This window comes from Garra rufa, chromosome 5 (assembly GCF_049309525.1).
Source record: "Garra rufa chromosome 5, GarRuf1.0, whole genome shotgun sequence".
Taxonomy (NCBI): Eukaryota; Metazoa; Chordata; class Actinopteri; order Cypriniformes; family Cyprinidae; genus Garra; species Garra rufa.
The window spans coordinates 41964538-41987297 of record NC_133365.1 but is presented as its reverse complement, the minus strand read 5'-3'; the positions used below and the strand labels follow the sequence as shown (position 1 = coordinate 41987297).

At 38.6% G+C, this 22760-nt stretch overlaps 1 protein-coding gene across 1 annotated transcript in view; it reads right to left on the bottom strand.

The window, feature by feature from the left end:
• Nucleotides 1-19716, bottom strand: part of tenm1 (teneurin transmembrane protein 1) — a 78016-nt gene extending 58300 nt beyond the window's left edge. Inside the window, exons 1-8 of the mRNA XM_073840088.1 lie at nucleotides 19644-19716; nucleotides 19073-19258; nucleotides 8522-8551; nucleotides 8253-8399; nucleotides 6077-6293; nucleotides 3144-3263; nucleotides 1543-1804; nucleotides 326-593 (exon numbers count right to left, since the gene is read on the bottom strand). Coding sequence (XP_073696189.1) covers nucleotides 326-593; nucleotides 1543-1804; nucleotides 3144-3263; nucleotides 6077-6293; nucleotides 8253-8399; nucleotides 8522-8551; nucleotides 19073-19258; nucleotides 19644-19716 — 1303 coding nt within the window. The remainder of the gene's footprint in view (nucleotides 1-325; nucleotides 594-1542; nucleotides 1805-3143; nucleotides 3264-6076; nucleotides 6294-8252; nucleotides 8400-8521; nucleotides 8552-19072; nucleotides 19259-19643) is intronic.
• Nucleotides 19717-22760: the final 3044 nt, after the last annotated feature.

The window sequence follows — 22760 nt, the reverse complement described above, 5'->3', positions numbered from 1 at the left end:
GATTTGGTATTCAAGAAACATTTCTTATTATCAGTGTGGAAAACAGTTGTGCTGCATGATTTTAGTGTAAAATGTGATACATTTCAGGATTCACTGATGAATAGAAAGTTAAAAATAACAGCATTTATTTGAAATAGTAATCTTTTGAAACACTATCAATGTCTTTACTGTCACTTTTGATCGAATTAGTGCATTCTTGCTGAATAAAAGCATTCAATTAAAATCAATCTTTTGACCTGAACTTTTGAATTGCACTGTGAAACTGAATAAAGCCTTAACTTCAAAAAACAAAAGTTATTTTTCACACATGCTCAGAGGCTCTCACCGTGCGCCTGCACCAGCCCCGTGACCTGCTGTCCATAGATGTCGGTTTTATTCCAGGAGAAAACATATATGAGGTTTGGAGCTGCAGGAAATGATTTCAGAAGCTGCCGACCCTGGACGGCCACAGACAGATGGACTTTGGCCAAGCCCGGCGGGAGGGTGGAATGGGTCAGAACCACCCTCAGGAGAGACCGATAGCCTGGAGCTCTGGAAGAGAGGTAGCTTAACTTCAGAATAGTAGCAGGGATAACCACCTCCTCTTGGACCGCCTACAGAGAGAAAGAGACAGAAGCAGACGTGCAGACGCAAAGAACAAGGATGAATTAGGCAGAGGCATGGTGAGAGTGAGAGAAATTAATTGTATTTCTATTTACTGCGTGCACTTTCCATACAGAACAAAACCCAAGCCAATGACCGTAATGCTGCCAAATAAATGTCCCATAAACACAGGTTGCAGTTCTTACAGCCTACAGACACACACAGGCTCCGTTCCAAAACTGAGTGAGCTGTCTCGCTGTCTACTGCCTACATGGGATACTGCCCTCCAAGACAGCATCTTAACTGAAATGAATTCTCATGAGGGACTGATTTGAAACGCTTTGCATGAGCAGAAGGACTGTGTGAAAATGACAAAAACTCATTGATTTCCCTTGATATTGCAATCACGATGATTAATACTAGAAATAAAAATACTTGTTTTGTGTGGGTAATGAGTATGTTATATTGTTTCTGTGCGCTACACATCTAAATTTAGCTGAGAACTGTGTTCCTGAATTACTTGCTGTTTTATTCATCACTCAACTTCAGAGAGTCTGTTTTCTTCAAACGTTGAGTAAATTATACACTCAAAGTGCGCAACGCATCAATATTAGGAAGTTCTCATTACATTACAATCAACAACAGTGTCAGGTCTACACAGTTTTACGCAACCGAGATTTGGACTCTTGCAAATGCTCACATTATAATTGACAAAAAATGTCTACACTGCAGAAATCTTATTTTTACACTGTTTATGCCTTGTTGATTATAACAGGAACATTCATCTTTTTCTAGTACCAGCTTGCACTGTATATGAGGTATTACACAGCTAACACTGCAAGCGAGCAGTTTCAAGTGTCACATAAATAGAGTTGAAGTAGAGACTTGAGTAACATTGATTCTGGTAAAGTCTCTAAGATACTGCATTCAGTGTTTTCTCAGAATGAATGTGTCTCGCACCTGTAGTTCAGGTACGACAGTTCCTCTGTCCTCACAGTCGCCGGCGAATCGCGGGAGGGGGGCGGAGAGAACAATGGCGTGTGGACTGATCAGGTTTTTCAGGTCACAGACAGGTGGTTTGGACTCAGCTCTTTCCATAAAAACACGGTCCAGGACCATAAACTGGTTCCAGGGAAGCCAGACAGACCGAATCTGGGACAAAAAGGGGGCTCGCTGGAACAATAGACTTACGGAGATTCCGCCAACTGCGAGAAGATCAAAGCTAGAAGGAAAAATTTTAATTCAAACAATTAAAAACAAAGGTTTATTGTTTTTTCATACAGTAAATATACAGTAAACTGTGTGGGTATACTGGACATTTGGTAGCAATTTGCTAATGATGTTAAAAGAAGCCACTTATATTTCTGTGATCACAAATACAGTATAAATCGTAATACAGTAAAACATCATTAAGATTTAAACTAGCTATTTTTTTGTTTAATATGTTTCAAATGTAAAAGCGGAATTTTCAAAAGCCATTACTCTGCTCTAATGTTACATAATACTTAAAAAATCCTTCCAATATGCTGATTTAGTGCTTAGGTAACTTTTTTTTATTATTATGTTGAAAACAGTTGTGCTGCTTATTATTTTTGTGGAAACTATTACACATTTTTTCAGAAGTCTTGAAAAAATGAATGGAAATAGAACAGCGTTTATTTAAAACAGCAGTGTTTTATAACATTGTAAACATTTTAAAGATTGTACATTGTCTTTACTGTCAATTCTGATCAATTTAATGCATCCTTATAAAATCTTACTCGCACAATTTGAATGGTTGTGTATTTATGTGTGTGCATATCTGTGTGTACATTTCAAACATCAGGGATGTAAAATCTAATTTAAATATGCATCAAAATGTGACCCTGGTCCATTTTTGGAAAATGAGGGTGCAAAAAAAATCGAAATAATGAGAAAATTGCCTTTAAAGTTCGCCAAATTAGGTTCTTAGCAATGCATATAACTAATCAAAAATTAAGTTTTGATATATTTAAGGTAGGAAATTTACAAAATGTCTTTGTGTAACACGATCTTTACTTAATATCCTAATGATTTTTGACATTTTGACCAATACAATGTACTTCTGGCTATTGCTACAAATATACCCATGCTATTTAAGTCTGGTTTTGTGGTCCAGGCTCATAAATTTTAGCATTTTTAAACATTTATAAACAAGGAAACGTTAAATAAATACGAAATTAAGATTCTGAAACATTTTTAGATCACTGTTAAATAACAGAATGCTGTTTAAAGAATTATTAGGAACTGGAGCTCATGCAGCTTGAGTGCAGCTCTTAGTAAAGCAAAACTGGACAAATACTAAGAAGTTTGTGACAAATAATCCTTTTTTCTATTCAGCTAGCAGTGTGAGATTTCTGCCTCCCACTGAATGTACAGAAAGAATAAAGTATACCTGTATATATAGAGCCTATACAACAAGCAGAACATACGCAGTACATTTCATATATAGGAAATATACAGGAGAGGTTATTACAGTGTCTACGGTGTGTGTGTTAGTGCATGTTCCATGTCTTTCTTTACAAAGTGTACAAAAGTGTTACCTGCCGTCCTGCCGGCTGAGCGTGTATCCATATTCAGGGTTATGCTGAAACGTGACGTTCACACCAACGAGAGGAGTTCCATCAGAGGCCAAAACCTGACCTCGAATTACACACACTCGACTGCACAGAGAAGAGAGAAAGAGTGAAAGAGAGAGAGAGAGTCACTGCAAGAGAAACCAAAGGATCTGCCAGGAGAGATCGAAACTGTGAGAGGAGCACTCTCTTTTCAGTAATCAGAGAAAAATACAATACATGCTTCAATCGATTTTGAACTTCCTCAAACTAGACGATGATGGCAAAAATCATTTTGGGAGATTATTTTTGGGGTGAGTCACACTGCTCGTAGCAGCTAGCTGTTATTGTATCAGCATATGAGAGCCTGAGGAACAGTTCACGCACACTAATGAAACGCTGGAACACATTCATCTGTGCACGGACATATTTATGGACCCAGCATCACCATATTATAACACGTCCTTTTTGGATAACTGAAGGTTCATTATTGCATACTACATACAACGTCAAAATGTTTGTTTTAAACACATGTACTGCCTTAGTGCTTTAAGTGTTGGATTGCAGTTCAGGGGATCAGCAACCATTTTGTCATAAAATGCCATTTTTAATTTTAATTTTCTAATCAATCACTGTGCCTCCAAACAACAATTAATATATATTAATATAACATATATAAGAATAAGGCATGAATATGTGCTATTGTAGCTAGGTATGTAGTGGTAGGTTATTTTTTTTAACCCAAATGCTGAGTTCAGCCTGCTGGGTTGATAAATATTTTTTATCCAGGTGCTGGCTAGTTTTTCTATAACTAAGCTGCTGGGTCATTTTTAATGGGTTATTAAATATTGGTTTATTTTTTCTAACCAACCGCCTGGTTCTTTATTTATAGGCAGGTTATGAAGTCAGTCACGGCATCTTTCAACTACAAGAGTAATGCGAGGCAGCGGTCTGAGGTTCATAGTTGAACATAGTCATAGTCCCCCGGTGAACAGCAGCCTGTTAAATTTCGCCAACACACCGGCACGAGAATTTGCACTGTTTCGGTGAAAAGTGATTAAGTGGTTCCGTCTAATATTTACCCAACGCTGGGTTGCCAAATAATCAGTTAGGTTGCTTTTAACCAAGGGGCAACCTCCCGCTCTCTCTATTGAAACCAACACGGAAGAGACTTAAACTGCAATTCATCGACTGGCCGCTAGAGACTGGCTGCAGAAGGGAGTCAGTCACATTGACTCCCCATGTTAAAATGCCCAACTTTACAGCAGAAAATAGTATGTTTAAAGCCTGGTTCAAAAATGGTTTTGGTCTATATAGCTAGTTTTGCCCTTAATGTCAACTGTGAGGGGGGTGAATTTTTTTATAACTCATCCGTTTAAGTTATATTAAGCCTTAAAGTTCTGCATAATTAAGGGCGTGGCCACTTGAGTGACAGGGGGATTGCCGCTGCTTGTCACCACTGTCGCGCTAGGCAGGCGTGGTTTCAGCAACCAGCTCCACCCACGTCCCGCCTTTTTGCCCATTTTTGATTATCTGGGATTCCAAGATGGCGACGGCCGACTCCCGCCCACTATAGGCTTCAAAATAGCGCTTCAGAATCCTACGGGTGACGTCACGGATACTACGTCCATATTTTATACAGTCTATGCTTTTAACCCAGCATTTTTAGAGTGTACTAATAAACAGCCAAAAGAATTGATCCCTAAACTAAAGGGATAGATGTATATTTATAAATCAGTTCTTTCTGGTCTTTGAATCTGATTGGTTGAGAGGAGTGCGATATTCTAGTGATATTAAAACAACCATTTTACTGATTGTATCACTACTTGCTGTATTTCTTCCAGTGAGTGTCATGGCGGACGCCCAAATTATTTTATAAATAATATTTCAAATTTGTGTCACAGAATGTAGTTTTAAGATTTTTTTAGGTGAGAATGTACTTGTTTAGACTTCAAATATGCAGTTTGTTAATGAAGATAATGTATATTTGAAAATTTGCTTAGATGTTTTGGGAGATGTGAGCTCTAGGGCGTCAGCGGCTGTTCAGCGCTCATGAACCCACCAAGAGCAGCCTCACCTCAGCCAGATCTTCTAAAATTTGCTGCTGGCTCTGATGTCTCTATAGACTGGTTAAAAAAGACACATAATTCTCTTTATTTTTTATAAAAATACATGTTATCCCAGCATAACATGACCAACCTGAAACAGAAATGAAGCAAAACAGTCAACATTTCGGAAACAATTAAAAAAAAAAACTGTAAAAAAGTAATGCTGAATAATTGATAGACTTGATAATGTGTTGAAGTGTTTCTGTGAAAAAGGGGGATAGAAATTTAGTATGCAAAATAAAAATCTAAGAAATCAGAATTACCTTCACAAATTAGCATAATGCCTGATCAGAATTACTTTGAAAAATGAGCAGTCCATGACCTCTTTTTCACAAATACTTCCAGACACTTGACGTTGTTTTTTTCCCTTTTTTCCAGCCAAAACATTGGCAACATTAGCACACAAGGGCGTGCTTGGGTTTGTGCAGTATCATTTCAATTTCGCATGTGAATGAGGATGTCAAAACGGATGCAGGCTGGTGGCTTAAACGGCCAGTCAATGCTGTCAATCGTGACCAAAGTCTGAACTAAGATGTCTACTGCAGTCTGACAAGAAAGACAGTTGAAGCAGCACACAGTCTGCCGTTATTTTTACCCAAAATGTCAGTGGGATTGCACAACAATTATATAAAAAAAACAACAACATAATAATAATAATAAAACAAGTAAATTTGATCACAATCATGCAAACAAATCTATGAATATCTTGGAAAGATCATGACCAAGTGCTGTTTCCCCTGTAATAATATTAAGTGCGCATTGTGTGTTGGCTCAGAGTCTTTGCGCTAATAATTGCAGGTGCGTGTTTATCACCTGCTGTCAAATGGAAGGTCCCCTGGCAGAATGTGTGTGCTGTCCCGTCCGATGAGGAATCTCACACGGTCGAAGAACTGACGTGAAGGGCGTGTCTCAAAAGGGGCGTGGCTCTGCTGGATGATGTCACGTGGGTCAGGCGAGCCTTGGCACAGTGGGGCACTCACACACACCTGCTGACTACAACAGTCTGGGTCGACACAGTCCATGAGACCATCTGAAACACACACACACACACACACACACACACACACACACACACACACACTTTACATGCAGAGACATGTAGCCTTGATGCAGCTTGCCCTTGCTCTGCGTTTGTCTGTGTGTGCGTGATCTCATTTGTCAGCTCCATTAAAGGGGATCTGTGTTTTTAACCTCCCACAGGAGAAAGTCTCAGAGAGAATAACCCAGAAACCTCTCTCTCACACACCCACACATATGTTTACTTAGACCCCTTAAAGAGGACATGTGTATTTTAGACTTCCAATGTTTTTATATAAAACTAAGGTTAATCACTATAGACTCTCCTCAACACTACCTTTTAAAAAAAAACTTCTGTTTACAATTCTGCCTAGCAATTTTTTTTAATCATAGGGCTGGTTTTGTTGTGCATTTTTACACTACCATTCAAACATTTAGGGTGATTAAATGCTCACCAAGGCTGGATTTATGATTAATAATACAGTAAAACGGCAATATTATAAAATATTATACTAATTTAAAATACCTGTTGGGTAAAAAATATTGTTGTTATTTTTTTTATCGATTCTAATTTTTGTGAAACAATATTGATTCTTAAATATCAAGAATCAATTAGTCTAGCCTGTTTTCAGTTAATAAACAGAACATTTAGCACCTTCCATGCAAATAAATAAATAAACAAATAAATAAATCAAATAAATAAAAAATAATAGCAATAACTTTTGTTCTTTGGTACTTTAGATATAAAACAGTCTTAGATTTCAAATTCTGTCCATTTTGTTACAGTATTTAAACAATAAATGTCGTTTTGGCGCTGTTTAATTTGGCGAAGCACTCGTGAACTGATAATTTCCCTCCACTTTAACCAGTTTCAGCACAAAATAAACATGAATAAAGATCCAAATCTATGTTAGTAAAACATACCAGAATCTATATCCTGTCTCATGTAATCTTTTGATCAATGCTTTAACCGCACAAAGACGTCAATATATCAGCTTGTAAAAAAATGTCACGTAACATCACATTTACCTGTGAAAAACACATATTTGCTGACCATAAACTCTTTAGTCAGCTAGAAAAATGAACTCTAGACAGGAGCATTTTGCTAAATAAATGCACCATATAACACATTTACTATAATTTTTACTGTACTTTAATGTTTAATTTATGTTTGAATAAATCTGTCAAGTTTTTATGACAGCCATCATTTAAATATTTAAATTTCAAATTTACAAAACAAATTGGAGTAGAAATATAATTATGCAATTGAAACTTTATTATTTTAAAAACATAATTGTAATTTGTGCAATTTAAGCATTTATAACTTATTTTTAACCTTTAATATTATAGTAATGTAGTACCAACGGAATCTAATGTATATTTTTTTTTTCCATGAGAAAATCTGGCATGTACTGTACCTGATGTATATCTAAAAATAATCTCTACCAAACAGAATCGAAGTGGAAATCAAACTGAATCACAAGCTTGTGAATCTGAATCATATGGAACAGTAAAATTTGTGTCAAAACCCAGCCCTATAATTTATTCCTGTGATTGCAATGCTGAATTTTTAGGTTCTAATATGCTGGCTTGATGCTCAAGAAACATTTCTTATTATCATCAATGTTGAAAATGCTTGATGCTTAATATTTGTTGAAAATGTGATACATTTTTTCCTGACTCTTTGATAAATAGAAAGTTCAACTGAACAGCATTTATCTTAAATAAAAATCTTTTGTAACAATATACATGTTTTTACTACCACTTTCAGTCAACTGAATACATCACTGCTGAATAAAATTATTAAATTCTTAAAAAAAAAAAATCTTACTGACCTTAAATTTTTGAACTCTGGTGTAACTAGTCATGCTTAGAACAATACCATTGAGAGGATGTGTCTGTTAACCTAAAGCTAAATTCATCTCTTCTATATCTGTCATCTGCACAGCTCATCTTCTATAGGGTTCTTTACCGTTGTCATTATCTTTACTGTCATTGCACTCGGTTTCCATGACGACATTACAGCCTGGCCCGCTCCATCCTGACTGGCACACACAATGCCAACCACTCTGCTCCAGCGTACAGCGTCCATTACCATTACACAACCCCGGACACGCATCTTAGGGAGAGAGAGAAAGCACATCTATAATCACAATGTTCTTTCTTCAGACCTTGAGTAAAATTGTTCATACAAAAGACATCTATTCATTCCTTCATTCACTCTATCATACATACACTTACCTTTATCAAACAGATCCAGGTAATGTGCTGCTGAAAGACGGAGAGAACAAAGAGGAGAAATTACATTGGAGACATACTTCAGAGAAGCTCTGTGTGTTCGTGTATGTGCATTGGTGTTTTTTTTTTGTTTTTTTTAAAGTGTCCCTGTCGTTTGCTGCCTTAAGCGTATATTTGTCCCCTGAGTTTCACAGACTGTTCTCATCATGTGCGCCACAATTAAAGGAACACAGTTTGGCTCGGAGGAGGAAAAAAGACATAAAAAGAGGAAGAGAAAGAGAGATGGGCAGAAAGAGAGAGGCTGTTTAGTTTATACATCATCAACAAGGCAAAAACACAGCTTCGTGTTGGTTCAGCGTCAGTTGATTTACATCTTTCATAAAAAATGCACAAAGCTTGTCAAATTACTGCTGAAAAATGGTTGAAAAGGCAAATAATCATCAAGATATGATATTTACAATGTGTCTGCAGCATGATTTTAAAAGATTGCCAGTAAGACTGAAGATTGTTTTTATGCTAACGTGTTAATCAAATGTGACACCCCGTTGCCAAAGGTTTGGCGAAATGTTGGGTAAATATTAAGACTGAAATGAGATGTTACAAAAAAAAGGGTGTTAAGGCCTATTCACACGAAGAAAGTACAAAAAGTATTGTGAAACACAAACAATTTTGCACATTAAAACTATTCACACAGAGTTCAAAACAACTGGTGCCACAGATTCCACATTTTAAATTCCTGTATAATGATTATACATGAGCATATATGTAGTTTGGGGTTGGACAATGAAAAGCCAGTGTATATATATTTTACATTTCAGCAACCATTTTAATATATCTTCTCAAGGAACAATACTATAGAAATGAAACTTGGATATATTTTAGAGTAGTCAGCGTGCAGCTTGTATAGCAGTACAGATTTACTGTCCTCTGAAAAGAACTCAACATACAGCCATTATTGTCAAAATAGCTGAAAACAAAAGTGAGTAGACCCTAAGTGTTAACAGCAGTATGTTGTTTAACCATGCAAAGCCACATTTCCTATTCATCATGTTTTTGTCTGCTTGACAGGACCAGACAAAGTTGTGTTAAAATTAGGTGCTTTAAGTATAGTTCACATGCTGACCACAGAATTGTTGCTATCCACAAAGATGGCCAAGGCTATTAGAAAACCCTGAAACTGAGTTACACTACAGTGGTCAGGGTAATACAGAGGTTTTACAAGATGGGTTCCATTCGGAACAGGCCTTGCAAGGGTCGGTCAACGAAGTTGAGCACTTGTTCTGTGCGTCAGGTGCAGAACCTGGCTTCAAAAAACATGCATGAGTGCAGCCAGAATTGCTTTAAAAGTTGCAGAAGTAGAGAGTCAGCTTGTCAGTGCTCAGGACATACGCCGCACACTGCAACAAGTCGGTTTGCGTAGGCGTTGTCCCAGAAGGAAGCCTCATCTGAAACTGGCTCACAAAAAAGCCTGCAAACAGTTTGCTGAAGACAACCTGTCCAAGAGCATTAATTACTGGAACAATATTCTGGTTCTGATAAGACTAAGATAAACTTGTTTGGCTCAGATGGTGTCCGGCATGTGTGCCGATGCCCTAGTGAGTAGTACCAAGAAAATTGTGTCTTGCCTAAAGTCAAGCATGGTGGTGCTAGCATCATGGTCTGGGGCTGCTGGTGCTGGGGAGCTGCAGTTCATTGAGGGAAGCATGGATTCCATTATGTACTGTACATTCTGAAGTAGAACATGATGCCTTCTCTCCAGAAACTAGGCAGAACGGCAGTTTTCTAACATGATAAAGACCCCAAACACACCACCAAGATGACAACTGCCTTGCTGATGAAGCTGAAGGCAAAGGTGATGGGGTGGCCAAGTATGTCTCCAGACCTAAACCCTATAAAGCACCTGTGGGGCATCATCAAGCATAAAGTGGAGAAGCACCATGTGTCTAACATCCAGCAGCTGCGTGAGAAGTGGAAGAGGATCTCAGCAACAACCTGTGAAGCTCTGGTCAATTCCATGGCCAGGATAATTAAGGCAGTGCCAGATAACACAATATATTGACACTTTAGACAAGTTCACTTAGGGTGTACTCACTTTTGTTGCCAGCTATTTTGACTGTACAGTCGTGGCCAAAAGTTTTGAGAATTACATAAATATTGGAAATTGGAAAAGTTGCTGCTTAAGTTTTTATAATAGCAATTTGCATATACTCCAGAATGTTATGAAGAGCGATCAGATGAATTGCATAGTCCTTCTTTGCCATGAAAATGAACTTAATCCCGAAAAAAAACTTTCCACTGCATTGTTAAGGCGGCTTCAGGGCGTCCAAGAAAGTCCAGTAAGCGCCAGGATCGTCTCCTAAAGAGGATTCAGCTGCGGGATCGGAGTGCCACCAGTGCAGAGCTTGCTCAGGAATGGCAGCAGGCAGGTGGGAGCGCATCTGCACGCACAGTGAGGTGAAGACTTTTGGAAGATGGCCTGGTGTCAAGAGGGGCAGCAAAGAAGCCACTTCTCTCCAAAAAAACATCAGGGACAGATTGATCTTCTGCAAAAAGTATGGCGAATGGACTGCTGAGGACTGGGGCAAAGTCATATTCTCCGATGAAGCCTCTTTCCGATTGTTTGGGGCATCTGGAAAAAGGCTTGTCCGGAGAAGAAAAGGTGAGCGCTACCATCAGTCCTGTGTCATGCCAACAGTAAAGCATCCTGAGACCATTCATGTGTGGGGTTGCTTCTCATCCAAGGGAGTGGGCTCACTCACAATTTTGCCCAAAAACACAGCCATGAATAAAGAATGGTACCAAAACACCCTCCAACAGCAACTTCTTCCAACAATCCAACAACAGTTTGGTGAAGAACAATCCATTTTCCAGCACGATGGAGCACCGTGCCATAAGACAAAAATGATAACTAAGTGGCTCGGGGACCAAAACGTTGACATTTTAGGTCCATGGCCCGGAAACTCCCCAGATCTTAAAACTTGTGGTCAATCCTCAAGAGGCGGGTGGACAAACAAAAACCCACTAATTCTGACAAACTCCAAGAAGTGATTATGAAAGAATGGGTTGCTATCAGTCAGGATTTGGCCCAGAAGTTGAATGAGAGCATGCCCAGTCGAATTGCAGAGGTCCTGAAAAAGAAGGGCCAACACTGCAAATACTGACTCTTTGCATAAATGTCATGCAATTGTCGATAAAAGCCTTTGAAACGTATGAAGTGCTTGTAATTATATTTCAGTACATGACAGAAACAACTGAAACAAAGATCTAAAAGCAGTCGAGCAGCAAACTTTGTGAAAACTAATATTTGTGTCATTCTCAAAACTTTTGGCCACGACTGTACAGTATATTGAGTCATTTTCAGGGGACAATAAATCTATATTGCTATACAAGCTGCACACTGACTACTCTAAAATATATCCAACTTTCATTTCTATAGTATTGTCCCTTGAGAAGATATACTAAAATGGTTGCTGAAATGTGAGGGGTGCACTCACTTTTGTGACATACTGTATATGTAAGGGATAATTCTTGGTTAGCTGTGCATTAAATTATTTTAATGCACAATATGGAGTAAAAGAATCATCCAAACTCATTTAATGCACAGCTAGCCGTGCAATTATCCCGCTTATACCATGGTTATTTGCTAGCACTGACAAGTTAAAGATGTTAATGATGTTTGCAGTGCAATATTTGACCGGAAAGGTAAAAATGACGGTCATTTTGTCAGTTATGACTCGTTAGCGCTATAATTTTGCCTGCTTCAAATCAGACACAGAGATTAAATAGTGTGGTAAGATCACATTTATTTGAATGAATTGTAGCATTTACTTGAATTAATTATGGATAGAGAGATAAGTTTTATGTGTGAATTAGCTGCATCTACGCATCTCTCTCAACAAACAATGAAGCTGTGAATTTAGTTTAGCTTAAACTATTTTATCAGCATTGACACGTTTCTGTTCTCCTAAATGTTTCTGTGTGCAGCGTGATCTCTTTTATGTCTCTTATGCTTACCAAGTTTACAGTTAAAACAGTAGATAGTACTTTGAGCTATTATTACAATGTTAAATTTTCTATTTAAATATATTTTGAAATGTTATTTATTCCTGTGATGGCAAAACTGAATTTTCAGCAGCCATTACTCTAGTCTTCAATCTAAAATCAAAATCTTTTCTAGCATTATAAATATATTTTTAATAAATCTATTTTATATTGAAATCAGACTGACTCCAAACATTTGAAATGTATAATAGAATACATACAAATTGTCTAATAATCAGTGTTGGGAAGGTTCCTTTGGAAATTGAATTGGTTACAGATTACAAGTAATCCTAAAATGTAAGATGTAGTGCAACTATTTCAATTACTTTATTAAAGTAATGTCATTACATTTGATTACTTTTTGATAACTTTTCTGAATTTCTAACACATGTTTTCAACTGTTATTCATTTTCAAACATTTAAACCAGACAGGGTTAACCTTGCAATAGGACTCAATACTAATTACTGTCAGACTTCTTTTGTCAAATCCTTTACTTTAATTAAGATTAGGCCTTTAATAATTTACATTTTAAGCATAGCCACCACAAAATCAGGCTTTAGCACCTTTTTTTACTTTGAGATCGTTCTGAGGTTAAATACAGATTTAAAATCATAAGAAGAAATTAAAGCTGCAAGCAGCGATGGTAGGGCCCTCGCACTCGGGCTCACCGCCAATCGGTGGCGAATGGTGGGCACTATGCTATTAACACAGTAAATGTAGGAGGAATATGTCAAAGTCATTGATATGTGCCAATCTTCCTACTGCCAGCTGGTGGCGCTATGCCTATAACTGAATATTGGCATGCAGATGTGTTCAGGCCAGTGCTTTCATGAAACATATGAAGTTTGGTGAAGCTTGAACATGGCATGCTTGAGTGTAAGTCATGACATATCCTGCTGCCAACAGGTGGCACTATTACGAAATATTGGCTTTTAGATGTCTTCAGGCCAGGACTATTGGCAAACATGTCAAGTTTGGTGCAAATTGTACATTGCATGCTTAAGTTAGTGTAAAACAAGTAATTTGCTGTTGCCAGCTGGTGGCGCTATGACTATAACTAAATACTGGCATGTAAATGTATTCAGGCCAGGACTCTTATCAAACATATTAAGTTTGGGGCTGATTGGACATTGCATGCCTGAGTTACAGTAACTTCCTGTTTCATTGCATTAAGAGTATGCTTTAGCACTTAGCTAAATGTTGCTAACATGTTTCTAGCATGTTGCTACCCTATTTAACACTTGTTGATATTTTTAAAATGTTGCTTGGCATCCACAACAGTATTAAACATGTGACTTCCTGTTGCCAGCAGGTGGCACTATGAGTATAACTGAATATGGGCATTGGCTTGTGTTCAGACCAGCACTCTTATCAAACATATTAAGCTTGGGTCAGATTGGACATTGTATGCATGAGTTACACTTATTTTTCTTTGTATTAATATCATGCTTTAGCTCTTAGCTAAGTGTTGCTAGCATGTTTTAACACAGGGGTTTTCAAACCTGTCCTGGAGCCTCCCTTGCCCTGCACATTTTGCTTGTCTCTCTCATCTAATACACCTGATTCAAATCATCAGCTCATTAGTAGAGACTGCAAGACCTGAATTGGGTGTGCCTAATAAGGGAGACATACAAAATGTGCAGGACAGGGGAGGCTCCAGGACAGGTTTGAAAACCCCTGTTTTAACATGATTCTAGCATGATGCTAGCCTATTTAAAACTCGCTAAAGCTTTTTAATATGTTGCTAGGAGTCCGTAACACCATTAAACATCACTTCCTGTTGTCAGCAGGTGGCGCTGTGACTATAACTGAATATGGGCATGTATATATCTTCAGGCCAAGAGTCTTATCAAACATGTGAAGTTTGGGGCTGATTGGACATTGCATGCCTGAGTTACAGTAACTTCCTGTTTTATGTCTTTAACAACATGCTTTAGCACTAAGTAAGTGTTGCTAGCATGTTTGAGTATGTTTTAAACTAGTTTAGCACTCAATGGCTTTTTTAGTGTGTTGCTAATAGTGTGTCACAGTGTTAAACATGTCACTTCCTGTTGACAGTAGGTGGAGCTATAACTATAACTGAATATTGGCATGTAGACATCTTCTAGTGATGGGAAGTTCGGATCATTTTACCGACTCGGATCTTTGAGTCTCGTTCAGCAAAATGAACGAATCTTTTTTCGAGTCATTTCGTTCATTCCGTTCATTTTACCAAAATATAATAAAAAAGCTACGTGTTACTTCCATAACACATGTACTGCTTATACAAACGTTGATCACACTACAAACAAGACAAAACTATAATGCTATTAGAAACATAAGAGACTAATTCATTTTTTACCTGGGTCTTCAGTCTATGATTAACTCCCTCACCTCTATCTGTCCGGGTTTGAGTCGTTCGTTCAACACGTGACAGCCCCATATTAACTTAACTAACGCGATCTGAGCCGGAAATAGAATTGATTAGTTCATCTCTCGAGTCTTTCGGGTTTGAGTCGTTCGTTCATCACGTGACAGCCCCATACGCTTAACCTATGCTACTGGAGCCGGAAACAGAATGGATTCGTTCATCTCTCGAGTCTTTCGGGTTTGAGTCATTCGTTCATCACGTGACAGCCCCATAAGCTTAACCTATGCTGCTGGAGCCGGAAAGAGAATGGATTCGTTCATCTCTCGAGTCTTTCGGGTTTGAGTCGTTCGTTCATCACGTGACAGCCCCATACGCTTAACCTATGCTGCCTGAGCCGGAAAGAGAATGGATTCGTTCATCTCTCGAGTCTTTCGGGTTTGAGTCGTTCGTTCATCGCGTGACAGCCCCATACGCTTAACCTATGCTGCCTGAGCCGGAAAGAGAATGGATTCGTTCATCTCTCGAGTCTTTCGGGTTTGAGTCGTTCGTTCATCACATGACAGCCCCATACGCTTAACCTATGCTGCTGGAGCCGGAAACAGAATTGATTAGTTCATCTCTCGAGTCTTTCGGGTTTGAGTCGTTCGTTCATAGTTGCGCAATTGCGCATGCGCGACTGAACGAATCACTCCCGAGACGACTCGTTCTTCCCGAGTCACATTAAAGATTCGTTCAAAATGAACGAATCGTTCAAAAACGACCCATCACTAACATCTTCAGGTCACGACTGTTATCAAACATGTGAAGTTTGGGGCTGATTGGACATTGCATACCTGAGTTACAGTAACTTTCTGTTTCATTGCATTAAGAGCAGGCTTTAGCACTTAGCTAAATGTTGCTAACATGTCATAGCATGTTTCTAGCATGTTTCTACCCTTTTTAACAGTTGTTGATTTTTTTTAAATGTTGCTAGTCATCCACAACAGTATTAAACATATGGCTTCCTGTTACCAGCTGGTGGCGCTATGACTATAACTGAATACAGGCATGGGCGTGTGTTTAGGCCAGGATTCTTATCAAACGTGTTAAGTTTGGGGCTGATTGGACATGGTATGCCTGAGTTAGAGTAACTTCCTGTTTTATTGTATTATTAGCATGCTTTAGCATATTAGCTAAGTGTTGCTAGCATGCTTTATTATTTTTGTAGCATGTTGAATATTAAGTTTGGGTCAGATTCAACAGTATATACATGAGTTACAGCAATTTCCTTTTGTATTTTTATTAATAGCATGCTTTAGCTCTTAGCTAAGTGTTGCTAGCATGTTTTAGCATGTTTGTAGCATGTTGCTAGCCTATTTACGACTTGTTAACGCTTTTCAATATGTTGCTAAGAGTCCGTAACAGTGTTAAACATGTCATTTCCTGTTGTCAGCAGGTGGCGCTATGACTATAACTGAATTTGGGCACTGACATGTGTTCAGGACCAGACTGTCATCAAACATGTGAAGTTTGAGGCAGATCGGACATCGTATGCCTGAGTTATAGCAACTTCCTTTTTCATGGCGAAACATCAAAGTTTGTCAGGCCGCCACGGACACGCCCATCGACGAAAACTCTAAAGCTTCGCAATTTAACATCGCAAAGGCCTTATGATGACACTCAGCAAATTTGAAGATGATCGGATAAAAACTGTAGGAGGAGTTCGTTAAAGTACGAGGCCTGAAAATGGCAAAAACTGCACAAAAATCGTACAGGAAATTCAATATAACGGACTTCCTGTTGGGTTTCGGATGTTGCACCAGGAGACTTTTTTGTAGGTATTGGTGTGTTACATATGTGTACCGAGTTTCGTACATGTACGTGAAACGTAGCTCGAGGCGCACTCCGTTGAAATTTTATAGGTGGCGCTATCGAGCCATTTTGCCACACCCACTTTTGAAAACCATATCAGATGTAAATTTTCGCCAGGTCTGATGCGTGTGCAAAGTTTCGTGAGTTTTCGGGCATGTTTAGGCCCTCAAAAAGACTTTTCATTTTGGAGAAGAAGAAGAATTAAAGCTGCAAGCAGCGATGAACGGGCCCTCGCACCCGGGCTCACCGCCGACCGGTGGCTTTAGGAACACAGCAAACGGTGGGCAGTATGCTTTTAATACAGTAAATGTAGGAAAAATAGATCAAAGTCACTTAAATGTGCCAAACTTCCTGCTGCCAGCTGGTGGCGCTATGCCTATAACTGATTATTGGCATGTTGATGTGTTCAGGCCAGCACTTTCATCAAACATATGAAGTTTGGTGCAGATTGACCTTGGTATGTTTGAGTTAGTGCAAGATATGATATATCCTACTGCCAATAGGTGGCGCTATGATAATATCTGTATATTGGCCTTTAGATGTCTTCAGGCCAGGACTTTTACCAAACATGTGAAGTTTGAGGCAGATCGGACATTTTATGGCTGAGTTATAACAACTTTTATGTCCATGGCGAAACATCAAACTTTGTCAGGCCGCCATGGACACGCCCTTTGACGAAAACTCAAGATCTTCACAATTTAACATCTCTAAGGCCTCGAGATCAGACTGACCAAATATAATGTTGATATCATTAAATCTCTAGGAGGAGTTTGGTACAAGTCATTTCCTATTGCCAACAGGTGGCGCTGTGATTATAATAGAATATAGGCCTTCAGATTGGTTCAGGCCAGGACTCTTATCGAACATGTGAAGTTTGAGGCAAATCGGACATTTTATGGCTGAGTTATAACAAGTTTTATATCCATGGCGAGACCACGAAATTTGCCAGGCCGCCACGGACACACCCTTCAACGAAAACTCAAGATCTTCGCAATTTAACATCGCTAAAGCCTTTTTATTAGACTGACCGATTTTGGTGTTGATCTGATTAAATCTTTTGGAGGAGTTTGTTGCAGAGTACAGCATGACACTTCCTAGTGCCAGCAGGTGGCGCTATGAGTAAAACTGAATATGGGCATGTAGATGTCATCAGGTCAGGTGTGTTATCACACATGTGAAGTTTGGGGCAGATCGGGCATTTTATGCCTGAGTTATAGCAACTTCCTTTTTCATGGCGAAGCATCGAAATTTGCCAGGCCGCCACGGACACGCCCTCCGATGAAAACTCTAGATCTTCGCAATTTAACGTCACAAAGGGCTTTAGATTAGACTCACCAAATTTGCCGTTAATCCGAATAAATCTCTAGGAGGAGTTCGTTCAAGTATGACGCCTGAAAATGGCAAAAATTACACAAATTTTGCTAAGAAAATTAAAAATAACCGACTTCCTGTTGGGTGTCAAATTTTGCTCCAAGAGGCTTTTTTGTAGGTTTTGGTGAGCTACATGTGTGTACCGATTTTCGTGCATGTACGTGAATCACAACTGAAAGCGCACACCGCGGAACGTGTAAAGGTGGCGCTATCGAGCCATTTTGCCACACCCACTTCTGCAACCCATATCAGACGTAAATTTTCGCCAGGTCTGATGTGTGTGCGAAGTTTCATGAGTTTTCGGGTATGTCTAAGCCCTCAAAAATGCGATTCATTTTGGAGAAGAATAATAATAATAATAATAATAATAAACGAAGCAGATCCAATAGGGTCCTCACACCATCGGTGCTCGGGCCCTAATAATAATAAACGGAGCAATTCCAATAGGGTCCTCGCACTGTAGTGCTCGGGCCCTAATAATTTAATAGCTTTAATAGTTTAAGATAATGTTTTCAAAATCAAATCTAGAATAGCTATAACAGGTATATACTGGCATCTAACAAAGCCTTGGAAAACACAGTTTCTCTTAAAAAATAAAGCATAAATCAAAAAGGTTATTGAATAATATGTATCCTAAACTCCAGAAACATTGCTGTCGCATATTTTAAAGCAGTCAGTGAAAAACAGGCAAAGAAAAAAATTATTATTATTTAACATTTCCTATCTTTTTACAGAAAACATTCAAATGTAACTCCCATAAAAAAAAGTAACTGTGATTTAATTATTTTGTCTCAGTAACTATAACAGTTAACTATAACTATTACAGTTACATTTTATATATTCAATTACATAATGCCATAACATGTACAGTAACTAGTTACTCCCCAACGCTGCTAATGTCATTTAATAGTATAATGCAATTAGTGTCATTCTAACATACCAATAGTGCAGTGCTCTCCCTCCCAGCCAGGCTGACAGACACACTGTCCATCCCTGCATTCTCCATGCTCCTCACAGATTGGATGGCACGCCTGTTTGTCACAAGTGGTCCCCTCCCACCCCTCCTCACACTGGCAGCGCCCAGCAACACACACACTATGGGCACTGCAGGGAACGGGGCAAACCTCTGAAATAAAAGCAGAGAGAAAGAGACATTTGTTACTATTCATTACAATCTACACAAATAAATATTTGCAAGTTTTTGTTTACGCTGTTGCTTCTTTCGGTCTTGGATATTTTACTGACACCTACTGAAGTTCACTAACTCTTGATGCTTCACATCAAAGTTCATTTTTTGTTTTCTTCCTTTTTGTCTCTTTTCCTCCATTTCATACTAAGTATACAGTATATGGACGTTCTTGAAATCAATCCAGTGATTTTCTGTGTGTTGTTGGTGGACCATGCTGGTTCACAGCTGGCTGCTGCGCTGCACCATGACTGCCGAGAGCTCACTTCCTGCTGTGGTTATATCTTGAACGAAGGAATTTAGTAGTGTGGTCATGTGTTCACACTCTGCACTTGACGTCCCAGTGTTTTTCCTCGATCAGCGGCACGGCTGTTGCCGGTCGTCACGGTTTGTTTCATCGCTCCAGTAGGGACTGCTTATTTGGAGTTTTTCACTCATTTTGTCTGGGAAATTGCAAACAATCTGAGCATACTGGCTAAAAGTACTATACATAACTTTTTTCTTTGCCACATGTATGTGCCCATAAATGTGCCTAACTCATTTAGAGTAAAACAGGTTTTTCTTAAAGGGGTCATCGGATGCAAAACTCACTTTTACATGTTGTTTGAACATTAATGTGTGTTGGCAGTTTGTGTACACAACCACCCTACAATGATAAAAATCCACCCAGTGGTATTTTTTAATCTTTAAAAGTAATATGGCCTTTTTAAAATCAGGTCATTCTGAGCTTCTTGTCGGTGTGACGACAGCTGAAACAGTCCGACTTTGCCATTGTGTCGACTCAGGTGCAGGGGAAGACAAGAATGTTTCCGATTGAGTGATTGAGGTGTTCTGTTGTTGGATGTAAAACTGAACATAGCAGTCGTCATTTACTCCCAACATCTGAGCTACTGAAGATGCAGAGGATTAACGTTATTTACATTTTTGAAAGGAAAGCACCGATCCCGATCTACATATGCGTCTATGTTCGTGCGAATCATTTGTGATGCAGCTTCACCCACAGCAGAAGTGAATATAAGGGTTTTTAGGCATCTTTGCAAATGGCTTATCTTAAAAATGTGCTAGTTAGCATGTTTCGCAGCTAAACACAGCTAAATGCAGCTAAAGTAAACATTACGGCCCATCATCCCATGGCACAGAGGGGTGGGGTGAGCAGAGGTCATTAGCATTTAAAGTAACATGCAACAGAATAGCTCACTCTAAAAAGGGCTGATTCTGACAAGGTAAAAAGAGTGCTTTTTACACTACCATTGAGAAATTTTAACCAAAGTATGGTATAGACTGATAAGAATCATATCAACTTTAAAACTTTTAAGACAACTAAGACTTTATAATTTTGTACAACTTTAATTTTTGAAAATGAGTGTAAAGAGAGCTGAAATTCACACACACCTCTCCTCTCCAGCCTACTTTATCACACCAGCGTAAACTGTCCGAATATTACTGCGGTTCTGAATTCAAGACATAGTTTAGCACGGTTTCATGACAAAAACAATTTCCCTGAACGAGTAAGATACCTCAGCTCTCTGGCCCTCAGACAGAATGGCTTTGTCTTCACGCGTACTTACAGGATTCGTGACGGGTCAAACTGAGATGACAGTTTTTCATATCTTAAAAGTCACTTAAAATCAGCTGCCACATTTCTCCTCTGTAACTGCAGCAGTGAGCGTTGAGTTTGGACAGCCTCTCCTCTGTCTTTCTCACTCCTATCGCCCTCTACGTCTCGTACCGTTCAAAACAAATTATCCTTGCTGTTCCATAAAGCACATCGGACGAGAGTTCTTCCTCTCAATCACGCGCGAGATATAAATGTCTGGAAATGACAGGAAGGGCATTAAACCGGAATGTTTATTAATACACACATTATCAATTTAACTGCTCTGCTGTGGAAACGGCCGGTTTCGTGCTGTAATATTCATGCATTTTGATAAATATTGCATTTTGATAATCTAATATTTAATAAATGGCTTCATATTCTAGCCAGTGGCCAAAAGGCAATGAGATACAAATCCTGCCGATCTTCCAGAAGAGCAATCTCTTTGCAATAAAAAGTGTTATTATTTAAATATCATCATTGTTAACCAGGAAATGATGAAACTGGTGGCATGTTCCATGAATAGGGTACAAAATAGGGCCTGAAACGCTCACAACAGGAAGTTCTTTTTTCAACAAACTGTACAGTGAAAGGAACTGTTTAACCTTCAAAATATATCGATCGTCAACCTCAGGAGAGGTTGTACTAAATATTACAAAAGTTGTTTTATTTTCTATTCATTTTATATGAGGTCTACCATTTTTGCAACCTTGTAACAAAAAAGTGGCACATGTTTAATACAGTTTGATAAATTTTACAGCAATAAACATAAAAAAAAACATCCAACTTTAAATAAACACCCAAGATTGCATATTTACCTGAAATTATGTTATCACTCAGTTGGGTCTAGCTAGTTGAGGACCAAAAGTTTGCTTGTACAGTAGTTTTTATTAAACTTATGTTTCATAAATTAAATTAAAATATTTTTTTCTTACAATAACTTGAGTAGCAGGGTTTAGCTCAAGTAATAGCGTCAGCACGGCAATACTGAGAAAGTTAAGTGAGATTATTTAGAAAAATTAAATAATTAAAAAAAAGGTTATAATTAATTAATTAATTGCAAATACCAATGACAAAATTATAACATTTTTGTTTACAACTACCTACTTTTTACACATTTATTTGTATGTTAGATAATACTTTACTTGACATATCTAATAGTTCTTTCCCGCCCAAAAAATATGGGACTTGGGCCTCCAAAGCTTTTAAAATAGTAATGGGATACCAAAGTGTACTGCATTTGTGGAAAGTGCCCAGTATATATCATGTATTTAACTGCAATCCTCTCCCTCTATCTGTAAAACAGGAAATTCTACAGTCCAGCAGGTTTCATTTACAAGACGCACAATCAATCAGACAATAAGAACGAATGCATTTTCTCGCTATTAAAGAAAGTACATTTCCCTTTTGCAATATATATCACATTACAATTAAGATCCGATCCATACTCTTGCGCAGAGGGCCCTGCTTTACTCTGTCAGACAGGAGCGGAACTGGATTTGGAGTTTTGGGGTCAATGGTAACCGAATCAAAATAAAATCAGAGTGAGAGACGCATGACCAAATGATGAAAAAGCACTTTCAAGACTAGAATTACCAATGATAAGGTGATAGAATAAAGCCTGCACATTTGTATTGTCTGTGTGTTTTGACTGTTACTCACCCACAGAGCAATCGTCACCACTCCATCCCTGTTCGCACACACATCCCCCTGTCTGGGCTTGGTACGTTCCATGACCTGAACATTGTTCTTTACAGGCAGGAAGTGCCGTCTCACAGCTCTCTCCTCCCCAGCCTGCGGAACACACACACTCACCGCGCACACACACACCGCGACCCGAGCACAAGG